The sequence below is a fragment of the Rhopilema esculentum genome, chromosome 9 (assembly GCF_057945365.1).
Source record: "Rhopilema esculentum isolate cy_ngs chromosome 9, ASM5794536v1, whole genome shotgun sequence".
Classification (NCBI taxonomy): Eukaryota; Metazoa; Cnidaria; class Scyphozoa; order Rhizostomeae; family Rhizostomatidae; genus Rhopilema; species Rhopilema esculentum.
The window spans coordinates 6156584-6169059 of record NC_142823.1 but is presented as its reverse complement, the minus strand read 5'-3'; the positions used below and the strand labels follow the sequence as shown (position 1 = coordinate 6169059).

Here is a 12476-nt window from a genome sequence, read left to right as displayed (position 1 = left end):
CACTGTAATAAATATTTAACGAGTCATTGCCGTAGAAAATAGGCTTTACTAAGCAATAAGAACGAAGGCTACCACACGTGCTTACAAAAAACAAAATAGCGGCCTAACAACACAAAGCCGCTGACCTAACAAAACCGCTGACCTAACAAAACTGCTGAAAAGTTAACAAGTTAACAACCAACTTGTAGTTCAACCAAACGAATAGTCATAGTTCATAATATGCACCACTATGGGATTGATGGTCTCGAACACCAATGTTTCAGCTCTTATCTCCACAATCGTAGGCAGTGCTGCAAAGTCAATGGCTTCAGCAGAAATTAATATTGGGGTACCACAAGAATCTTGCAGTGTGAACACTTACCGTATTTAAATTGAATTCATTTGATAACGGATCAATGTGAACGGACAGCGTTTTCATCAACGAATACGGAGCAGTGTGAACGTAGCCTAAGTTGCTTGTCGAGCATTATTTCGACATGCAAACGTATAAACGATTACTTACATTTTTTTCTTAAATTATATTTGTCAGGCGCCTGTTGGCTTCTGCGAAAATTAGGATTAACGATAATTAAACAAACTTTTTGGTGAAAAAGTTGAAATTTTATCAAGATAAAATAAGGAACTACGTTATTTCATCTTGGTTTTATACATATGAATCACAAATAACATTATTTCGCAGGCCCATATAACCTAAACCACCTTTACCCACCCTCACTCATTTCTGTTGGCCAAGCGTCAATCAAAGATAAGTACCATTAGGAAAGCTAAGGCCTACTGAGAAACGGAAGAAAGTAGAAACTCAAGAACCAATAAACAAAAAGGAAGGTAGGAAAAACTCGAACTCGGCTTGTGAACGAAGATTAGCAAGGAATGTGCTCCGAAACCATCTGGGGTAAATAACGCATGCCTAACTTAGGGGTGTTGGAGGCGATCCTCCGGACTAACTCCGGTTAAACAGGGTCTAACTAGCAGTATGTTGAAGTATTCGTTTACGCTAAATCCTATCTGAACCAGAAAGGTGAGGGGTGATTTAGCCCCTCTCTCATATTCTTACGCAAAAAAGAATTTTCAGCAGTGATGCTCTTGCATACAGTTGCCATGGCAAAAAGATTTTAAAAGAGTTCTCTTTAGACAACGTCAAATCATTGGCTACCTTGCCAAATGTAATCATTACAATTTTAATCGTAAGAAACATTTTGCCGTTGTTAAAAAACTCAAAAACTATCTTTAGAAATTGCCAACATGAGGAAAGTAAGCTTTTACTTATTAAATGATATTTGATTTGTTTTGATTCATCCTGTGCTTCTGAGTGGGATATAGGAAGGCATGAGACCTGTATCTAGACTTGCGCAAAAAATCTTGTTTCTTTAGTGACATCATTGTTTATGATAAGCTGTTTTGTTTAGCTTTCGCGAAACCTACATTAAATTACGTTTCTGTGATATCTTAAGTAAATCTTAAAGATTTTTTTGCTAAATATAAAAAAAATTTATAAGATTTAAAATTTCATTATGACGTCATGATATTTTGATGGGTATAATCATATAGAAATTTTAACCCTCTACAGCTAACCAGTCTGGAGAAATGACGGGGTGGGGGGGGGGCTGAATTAGCCTGAGGATGCTCAAAAGAGCTTGGTCTAGATAGGGTTAACCGAAATGTTTACTCTAGATAGGGTTAACTAGAAAGGGTTTTACTCTATACTTCAAATTTAAAATGAACGTTCATTTCAGTTCGATTTGCACTGCGACACTGAAGTATACAGTTACTTGGCCACATCTTCAGTTTTTATCAGCTGGGCATTTGGAGCAGTCGTTCTTGGTTGGGCGTCAGATAGGTAAGTGATTGGAAAACTGAATCATTTTCGGTCCACAATGAATCTGATGACCTATTGATCGTAATAAAATGTATAGAAACATCAGCGGTTTCACGATGTCTGCTTTGTTTCTCTAACGACACTTTTTCTCGTGCTTGATGAGCGTAAAAAAAATTTAAAACGAAGGAAATCCTGTGGCAATATAAGGTGTGCCAAATTATTCTCTTAAGAGTGTCCCCAAAAGAAGAAGTGGCCCAGCCATTCAGTCCTATTGTTCTATTCTGTGTTTCCAATACTGCGCCAGCCCTTTTCATTATCGCTGTCAATGTTGAACATTTTGCTTAAAACTTGGATCTTTTTTTTAGGTATGGTAGAAGAATCAATATGCTGATATCGACAACTTTTATCCTTTTGTTTGGGTTCATCAGCTCGTTCTCTCCAAGTATTTGGTTCTACATTTTTGCACGAGCAGTGTTTGGGTTCTTCATACCAGGAACTTTTATACAGTCAATCGTTCTAATTTCAGAATTTGTAGGCCCAAAATGGCGTCCATTTGCGGGTATAGCAATTTGGCTAATATCTGCAGTAAGCGTTGTCATCCTTGGTGTTATAGCCTTCTTCGTTCAGACGTGGAAAACACTGATGATAGTCATCACAGCTCCATATTTTTTCATCTTGCTGTTTTTCTTGTAAGTTTAATCCATGAAATTTTCTTATTCATTGTCAGGGATCCTTCTTTTTCTTGGCCGTGTGGATTAGCACAATATTAAGCTTAGGCCCTAAGGAAAGATCGGACGTGCATTGCCGATCTCTGTTAGAGTACTGAGTGTGATGTTTGAAGTTTCAACCGACCATTTTTTGTATTGGTTTTCTATTTTGATTTTAGGGTGTACGCAGTTCATATATCAAAACCTGGGATAGGACTGGGCCACTTTTCAGTTTTAGAACAAAAGCTAAGTTCAGTACGTAGATTAGAGAGAGAACAATTAAAAACAAATATGCCATATAGCAAAGGAATATATTTATATATATATATCTTCTTGATAATTCGGATAGTAAAACCAAAGACTAGGGAAGGAAGGAAAGGGTTCCATTTGCTACTAAGATACCATCCAGCACTCAAGGCACAACAATCGTGCAGAATATGATACCAGCATGAAACTTCACAACTTATTTACTTTAAAGTGTAGAATAAATTGCAAAACAGACTCAAGCCCAAAAATTCAGTTAAAAGCTATTTTTAGAACATTTGATTTGGTCCCAGTCCTCAAAATGACTTTAAGTCACTTGCGAGCGATTTAATTCAACTCAACTCAGCGGAAAGGTAGAAACTGAGGAGCCTAGTTGAAAACAGTAGAGTCTGCACGCAGGCTACATGAAACAACAAAGCCACACCAAGACTGTTTAATCGAGAAGCAATTGATTTAACTCTTTTAATTTTTAAATAATATCTTTTGATGTCGATACAAAGAAACTGGCTGCAGAAAGAAGGGAGAGTTGTGGAACAATATTTTTTGAAGGTTTCTTGAAAAACCTCTGTTGACTGCGATATTTTTTGCCTCAGCTGTTTTTGCATGGCCAGTCAATATTGGATAGACTATCAGACTGTTAATTCTCATAGACTATCCTTATTTTCTTGCAAGGGCCATTCCCGAATCAGCTAGATGGCTTCACGTGAATGGAAGAAATGACGAGGCTCTTGCAATCTTTCGAAAGATCGCTAAGTGTAATGGAAAAGAGCTACCAGAAGTTCAACTAAAGAAGATTGAAGACAACTGTTCCAGCGGAATAAAACATTATCTTCACCTATTCAAGCCTGCAAAAATCGCAGTAAGGAGCTTACTCCAAGGATATACATGGTGTGTAAATACTTGTTTGTCATTCTACAAGATAGAGTGGAGTCGTTGGTAGATACAATAGCTGTTGACAGATTGTGATTGATGATTTGGTTTGTCACTAATTACCAGAGAGAGACAGACACAGTTTAGCCAACTTTACAAAACGTGAAGGAAGATTTCAGTGCGTGTCAATTCTTTTGAAATGTGGAAAAGTTTGTTAGTTAGCCAATTAGCTAAGGGTTCTTGTGTGATTGTGTACGTGAAGAAGAAGTAACTCACCACTGCAGTTTTGCTGCAAATTTTAACTACACATAGTTTACTGTTTTTCAGGATGGTGTGTGGCTTGGTGTTCTTTGGAGTTTCATTTGGCGCCGGTGACTTGAGCGGCCACATACACAGGGACTACATCATTACCAGCTTATTCGACATACCAGCTGCTGTTCTTGCAATATACCTTTGCAACAAGTGAGTTACTTCGTTCTATGTCTTGTTTTTTTTACGTGGGGGCGTAGTATTGAAACCTTGAACTTATATCGCTCATCCTATCAAAATCCATCACTAAAGAGCAAAGTTGTATGACTTAATGAAAACAATATAAAAGTTTTTTGACCATACAATCTGAAAGTGAAAATATCTCTAAATGTGCAAATTCATTTACATTGCTGAGATACGTCCGTCGAAAGATCTGAATTTTGCCTTAAAGGAAATAGTAATGGATCGAAACTTGTACTATTAATTATAACATAAACAGCAGTGGGTCAATGACGATGATCCCTGGATAACTCACTAAACATCAAATCTACAGGAACGTACTTTATCTTGTAGAATTGGAAGAAAGAAGACAGTAATTATTTCCATGTTTATTGCCGGAATATCCTGCATCGCTGTCTCCTTGATTCCAAAAAAGTCAGGGAGCAAACCATCGGGTAAGTTTTTCACAAAGATTTTCAAGCTGCAGCCATTCTCATACTTAGTTTGCCTCTATAAATATATAAAATGAAAGTGTACAATTCCAGATAGGGTAAAATGTTTTCAAGGTACTATTTTGCAAACATTGTCTGTCTTCGTTCAAATTTTAAGATGATGTCCTTGTTCAAATTCTAAGAAAATATTTAGGAAATACAAAATCCGTTCGCTTTCGAACCAGGATCAAAACTGCTCAGGGTAGCACAGCAAAGTTGTCTTGATTGCATTTTGCTAGTGTAAACGAAAAGGTGTGTAGATAACGTTTTTTACGTTGAAGCTTGCAAGGAACAATGCAAATGGGGATTAAGTCGCTTGTTTGAGCAAAACATTCTAACATAGCAAAGAAGCATCTTAGGTACTTTGTAGCAGTTTCCTCTTTATGTCTAATTGCTTTAAAATCATGCTCACACCTCGAGAAGTGCTTCATCTTCCATGACCTAAATTAGAAGAGTTCTGCACCATTCAGGACTTCTAATACGTCCGGCCTTATATTAGCTTCCAGTACTGCACCATTAAAGACATCGTCAACATCACTATTTGAAAACATCACCCTACTTGTTAAAGTCAACACCTGTTCCGGGAAAGATAAACTATTTTCATGCAAAACTAAATGATTCTGATATGATTGATTCGTACATGGATTGACATAACTTTTTTCATCCAGAACTTGTTAGTCTTCGAGTTTTCTTTGGAGTGCTTGGAAGGTTTTGCATCACGTTGTCACATGATTCCATTTACATATGGTCGACCGAAATGTACCCGACTTGCGTAAGGTAAGATTATTAAAAAAAATCAATCCTGTTAGGCAAAAATTTCAGCAAAAATAGCGAAAACTCATTGAAAGTCACTGAGTTTTCCGATTACTTACCCAATTGGGAAAAGGTAAATAGAAGATTGGAGACGAAGGTCAATATATAAAAAATACCAGTTATCTTCTGAACAAGTCGAAGTGTATTAGTATAGGTGCCTTATTATTTTAATAAATTATTTCTGATTCGACTTGGACTTTGATCAAATACATATATATTAATATATATAAATTTGTCTTTTGATACTTCCGTAGCACAGTGCTCAATACGTTAGCATGTAGAGCGTGATATATCATAGATTGAAGAAAGTAAAACTACATGGTTTATCTCTACAAGCCTGTTTCGTGAGTAACTCACTCTTCAGGAGATGCTATTTTTTATTATACGCTCCAAATATAAATGAAGGTTATTGTGAAGGAGCATATCCCGAAACGTTAATCAAGTTGTTTTTTTACTGATCATCTATTTAAAGTTTTTAAAAACATTATAGTCTAGAGCTTTTGAATACATGCACAATATATACAATTGGGCAGCACCCTTGTGGAAATAATTTCCCTCTGTCAACCTTGGCCTACTGAATAAATAAAGCAAAAAATTCAAATACCTTCAATATATGAATTGCTTGACAGGAGTGCAGCCATGGGCTACTTGCAAATCTTTGCCCATATTGGTTCTTCACTAGCACCTTGGGTGGCAAAATGGCTCGTCGCCTTCCACGTGGTTCTACCGTTTTCAATAATGGGCGGTTTAGCTGTCATAAGTGCGATTTTGTTGTTGAGGCTGCCTGAGACGGCTAATAAGGAAACATTGGAAACACTTGCTGATCAATTTGAAATGAAGGGCAGCCACGTAAAGGAGGTAGATCTAAAAGAAGAGAAGGAAAACGTTAATGAGATAAAAGACCTAACTGCATGATATTTTCCACCCTCCATCAGCAAGGAGGAGCAAAATACTGCAATTTTATAATCAAACCAAACCCAATATACATGCTTTTTACTTTACAAAGAACCTTGATAGAGACCTAGTTCTCGAAGTTCCTCATCTTTAGATTTTTTGATCGAATTGTAGTACTAAAAGTTCCTTAATAGTTCCTTAATTTACGAAAAATGCTCATCCTCCATTACAATTCTGTGTTAGTGTCGCTAGATTCTTAACTGTAGATAGCAAATAAGGTGAAAAACGGATAATAAACTAGAAAGACGTTTCATGTATGAAAAAGTGGAAACTCGGTCAAGAAAAAATGTAAAACTCGAAATTACACAATGAAACCCTCGATCGCTACCATCTTTACACAAAATGTTTTTGATTTTAACTCCAAATGGATGGAACCGGCTTCCTAACTTGATTGTTTGCAAAAATAAAAAATTCCAAAGATGAGAAGCTCCTTATGTTGTTTGTTCTTAAAACAAAAGGTTCTTTAGTTTTTTCTGCCTACTACATGCAGGTTTTTTATAAAGAAGTTCCTTATAAAAAGAGTGCATGTTGCACGAAAGTTTGGTGAATTAATTAACTTTAAAGAAAGCATTACGATGGCACAATGCTGATCACCAAGTCAAATGCAAACTTGGTAAAACTTCTAAACCCCCCTTCCCCCAACCCCTCAAGAAAAAAGGAAGCATTGCAGTGACCATTGTCGAATGTAATCATGTCCTCCATTTTATCATAGCCATTAACACCTTCCATCGTCTCCGTACCAACAGAAAGGTAATCTACAACACTTCTGTAGCATCTCCTTGTTTTATGTGTATACGCCCTGTATTGTAGTTAGTTAGTTTTCATTTCGCTGGAGAAAAGAAGCACAAAAACACAGCAGATTTGTTTTCATTGTATCGATGGCCTAAGACAGCATAAACCAAAAATCAAGATCATAAACATAAAAATAAAGATTGGTGAGATCGTTCGTTTACAACTCTTTTATCAATAGTTCTGTATTTCATGTACACCACAATAAGAGCGATTAACGCATTACTGAATTTACCCTGGGTACCAGAGCTATTAAAGCAATACTGAATTTACCCTGGGTACCAGAGCTATTAAAGCAATACTGAATTTACCCTGGGTACCAGAGCCACAAACTTTCGAGCGCGGAAACAGAGTGCCAAGCAGAGAAGCGGAGGAACGTTTGTATGGTGAGTTCCACCAAATGGATTAATCAATAACCTGCTCCACGCACAATGCATCCTGCTCCACGCACAATGCACCCTGCTCCACCAACAATGCATTCTGCTCCACGCACAATGCATCCTGCTCCACGCACAATCCTTCCTGCTCCACACACAATGCATCCTGGACCACGCACAATGCAAGAACACGTTTTTCGACAGGTACCACAAAAAGCGTTCCTCGATTCAGTCTCCTTGCGAAACAACGAAGAGAATTAGATGTAAAAGCCAGGACCGCATTCACATCTGTTGGAGCCCTAGGCCCACAGTTGATTGAGACCTCTTGAAATATAACAAAAGTTGTTTCTTGTGCATAGTACTTGGCTAAATATAATCATAACCAAACGGGTTAATATTCACTAAATATGAAAAAATATTTTGGTGGTACAAAAATTAAAAATGCCATGAAACAAGTAAACATTTAAGTATACCAAATCTTTTCGTCTTACACTCTTCAGAGTTTAGAACGTCAGAACATAGATCGAAAACTCTACGCTAAGAAATATATATACCCAGTTGTGGATCGAAATAGGCCAATCAGAAACTCGAGCACATGACTGTTGAGCTTGCCCAATAAGTGCTGTTTGCCTATAGAGAATGTTACCAATGGAGACCTAAGGTGAAAACGAACTCCTTTTGTCTTCATAATATCGGTTTTTTCGTGCATATGTAGATAGATTCTAAAACTGCAAGATGGAACGACGATCGGGCTTTACCAATTTTCCGAAACATGTCGCCACTATAGTTTTTTTGCAGAATCTGGGTTTTCCAGTAAATGTTGCCCGATAGCAGAATCGCGTGTTTTAGTTTTAGTCGTACTTTAAAATCTGCAAGACCGAGGGGGTTGTTCTCTTTGGGGATGAGTTTTGTTTCTAGTACTAGACGGAACATGCTGTTTTATTCTATCTTTGGGTAGCCAGAATCACACTGGCACGTAAATTTATAAATAACTCTTTTGGGTGGTAGAAACGCAATCCTTTTGAATGGATGGAAGAACCTTTTTTGTACTGTAAACAATACGTGGATTATACCGAATCATATGATATGTCCTGTTAGAATATCTAGTAGCTCTAGTTTGAAAATTACTTTTTAAAACCCCAACTAATCAAATATTTGGTTAGAAAAAATAAGTTGTTGCCTGCTAGCAGGGACGAAACTACCGGGGGGTGTGGGGGGGGGTGTAACACCCCCCAATCCAAAAATTAGTCGATTTCGCAGGGCAATCGAAGATTTTGCAGGGCGCCAAGAACGGAACAGGTATGTAAGGAAATGCTCCGTTATGCATTTTAGAGAACGGAACAGGTATGTAAGGAAAAGCTCCGTTATTTGCAATGCGAAAGCATTTCTTACCGAAAGTCATAGCCAATGGATGCAATGATTGATGCATATGTTTATGATGGCAAGGTTGAGTCCATGCAAATTAATTTAAGTTGTAAATTATTTTCATGACAAGCACGGCGTCACTGGAGGGGAATAAGAGGCTGAAGGCCCTCACTTATAATTGTTTCTATTACTTTTTGACAGTGCAGGAACTAAAAAACATAATAAATCGTTAAGATACCGATTTTGTTTCATCTAATTGCTAACTTTTTCACGTATATTTTTATTATTTTTCTTTTATTATATATATAATTGCAGTTACGCAGTCCCGACATGAAGGTTTCATGTTGTTTCTGCTTCTGCAGCTCTGCACACTACTTCTGATAATCTTCTCCATTCTTTGCGGTCCCTTGCTGTGGATCGTATCTTTTCAAAATTTCCATTGTTCTTTATGTTCGGTAGTGGAAATGACCTTCCATTGCTCTCGCCCTGGTATCTTTGTTTAAAGTTGTCACCAAAGTTTCTCTAGGTCTGCCTCTGAATCCCCTCTCCGATCCCTCAAAGTAAAATCTCATTGCCTTCACAGCCGGTGTATCGTCGGACAAACGTAATATGTGACCAAACAGCCGCCATCTACCCTTGAGGATGTCAATTGACATTGGTCCTTCTTCGCATCTTTTGTACAAGTTCTGATTGGAGATCTTGTTAGGATACTTTTTTCCTATTAGCTGTCTCAGTTGCTGTCTGTGAAAAGCATCTAGACCTTTTGTATCTTTTTGTGTCAGTCCCCAAGTAGAGCTGTTATACATCAGAACTGGTTTTACAAGTGTTCTGTAAAGCTTGAGGCGAAGTTTTTCGCTGACGTGGTCTTTTCTGATCCAGATGTGATTTAATCTATTCATGGATGCTATCGACAACTGTTTTCTTCTTTGTATATCTTCCGTATCACTTAACAGAGAGCCTAGCTTTTGAACTGTCCTCCATCGCTCTGTGTTTCTGTCTCCTCGAAAAATTTCTGTTTGCTCTGTTTTGCTGTTGTTTACTTTCAAATTATCTCTAAGCAGAATTTCTCCAATCTTTTCTGTGATGATATTCTTCTCCAATTCACTAGTTGTGAGGAAATCAGCGTCGTCTGCGTATATAGCTTCCTGAAGTAGAAATGTTGGAGACCAGTTACCATTTTCTTCGTGATCTTTACTGTTAATCTCATGTCTAAAATTCCTTACTTTTCGGAGTGATTCTTCAAAATAAATGTTAAACAGTACACCGCTGAGCGCATCACCTTGTGGTGAGCCCATATTGCTACTGAAGGGCTCTGTCTCGGCGTTGTTTATTCTCACATCTAGAGTTGTATTGCTTAATAACAACTGTATCATTCTTACTTCATCTTCGACGAGGAATTTCTTTGCAATATCAACAAGCTGTTCACGTCGGATTGTATCAAAAGCGCTTCTCATATCTATGCTAGTGATGTAAACTCTAATTTGTGATTTTTGTGTCTTTGCACTGATCCATTTGTATGCCCACACTATATCTGGAGTACTGCGACTCGGTCGATATGCTGCTTGTGAATCTGATAAGAATCGTTCTACCTTAGGTTGGATGCGATATAGAACTATGTTTGACAAGATCTTTCTCAGTATTGGGAGTAATATCACTGGTCGTAGGTTGGTGACAGGGCCTTTGGTTTTTCCAGGCTTCAGCAAGGACACAAGTATGCCGTCGCCCATTCCTAGTTCTATTTCTTTTTCAAAGGCTTCATTCAGGGTATTTTTGAAGGCTTTGGACAGGGCCAAAGGGCCATACTTTACCATTTCGGCAGATATATTGTCAATTCCTGGAGTTTTGTTGTTGTTCAGTTTATTAATTTTTCTTTTATTTGCATTAATTCAGTAAATCACTTTCTGTATCATTGCAATGTTTTAATTTTGGATGTGTAAACATGGCCTTCTCGATACAAGAAACTACACATTTCTGTTCAGGAAATAAAATTCCCCTAATCAAAACAACATCTTCCTCTGTCATTCACAACTACGTGCAATCTGAAACGAAAGGTTGCCGTTCCTTTTCTTCCCCAGCGTCTAATACTAGAGTTGTAGCATGACATCCCCCTACCTATTTTTCCCAATAAACAATAATATTTTCAATAAACAATCAGTTCTTTTAGCACAATAGTATTTTGCTAAATTTTTGTCTGAAAGATGCTTTTTAGCCCTTTCACAAGGTATAATTTCAAAAATTTTCTTCACGTCGGACCCAACCATGGTGGGTCCTCCTATCTCACTAAACTTGATTCTTAGCCCCACTGGGCTAAATTTCGTTGCACTGTCTACATCATGTACCCCCCCCCCCCCAATTAGCTTTTTTTTAGCTTAATTTTGCAAACCAACATTAAGTGAAGTGAATATAAGAAAACAATTTAGGCTCACGTAGAGAAATAGATATTTCATAGGCAATGAAGTTTCAAGTTTGTTTTTATTGCTTAGAAGTTTGTCCTTGGTAAAGACCAGTGTACACTGGTAAAGCTTTCACTAGTAACCTATAGACAAATCGTTGCTACGAGGTCTGCAGGGCACCACTCAGTTTTGCAGGGCAGAAACCCTTTTCACCCCCCAAACCTATTGGCCAAGTTACGCCCCTGCCTGCTAGAGGCAGAATATGTTAATAACCGTCCATCTGGAAAGGATTCTTCTATTTTTGCACTGGCTTAAGCATTCGCGGCCTTTATCATTGTTGTCTGCAGAAAATTTAAAACCTACACTTTTCTAATCGCAAGAACTGCCACTTTTCATAGAGTACCGAAGTGATAATGTCATAAAAATATATTTTTAGCATTTCTGAATTTTGATCCCAGAACCTGAAAGAGCATCATGAAATACCTCTAAATATGCAAAATCAGTTAAATGTATTACGAATTTGTTGAGATATGGCCACTTGAGCACAGGCTCTTTCCCCATCAAACCTATGTAATTTTATCTTGTTTCATAACTTTATGAACCAGGCCAGAAGAACAGTAACCCGTTAGCATAGTTGAAATCTTTCATCGGTCATATATCGCCCACTTTGGAACATATCTAACTAATTTTGCATATTGAGAGGTATTTTATGCCGTTCTTTCAGATTATGTGGTCAAATTTAAGAAATTCTAAAAATAGATTTTTGATGACGTCACACTTCGGCACTCTATTATTCTTAGCAACAAGCAAATTATAACATTGAAAATTTAAAAAGTAAAACACATTATTATTAATTTGGAAATATCTAGCCATACCGCCAGTTTCTCAAGATCGCATAAAACTTGTCTCGGCAACGTCACAAAATTGACGAATTATAAAATGCACCATTCCACTGCTGTGCGATTGCACAATGGAATTACAGAAAATGCGGGTTAGTTGTATTTGTTGCTTGTTTATCGAGCAATTTTCCGATCGCTCTCTTCAACGGTGCTTCAATTCCTTTGCCTGGAATCATTATGAGCTGGCCACTCTCCTCTCTCAAGCGAAAGTTTGGTTTTTGCTGAAACCCGAACCCAAGACTTCTGGATCTGTTTTGCACAAGAGCTGCT

General features: G+C 37.6%; 1 protein-coding gene across 9 annotated transcripts in view; it reads left to right on the top strand.

Annotated features, from left to right (window-relative positions):
- Window positions 1-12476, top strand: part of LOC135688956 (uncharacterized) — a 109026-nt gene that overhangs the window by 80766 nt on the left and 15784 nt on the right. For 2 of the 9 annotated variants that reach the window (XM_089110026.1, XM_089110023.1), the window contains 7 exons: window positions 1734-1837; window positions 2343-2505; window positions 3460-3675; window positions 3970-4119; window positions 4480-4580; window positions 5285-5393; window positions 6059-6720. The exons of 1 other annotated variant lie outside the window; for it this stretch is intronic. In XM_089110026.1, coding sequence (XP_088966152.1) covers window positions 1734-1837; window positions 2343-2505; window positions 3460-3675; window positions 3970-4119; window positions 4480-4580; window positions 5285-5393; window positions 6059-6344 — 1129 coding nt within the window. In that variant the 3' untranslated portion in view covers window positions 6345-6720. Of the gene's footprint in view, window positions 1-1733; window positions 1838-2181; window positions 2506-3459; window positions 3676-3969; window positions 4120-4479; window positions 4581-5284; window positions 5394-6058; window positions 6723-12476 lie in introns of those variants that run through there. 6 more of the 9 variants (XM_089110028.1, XM_089110025.1, XM_089110029.1 and 3 more) reach the window with 5 other exon arrangements.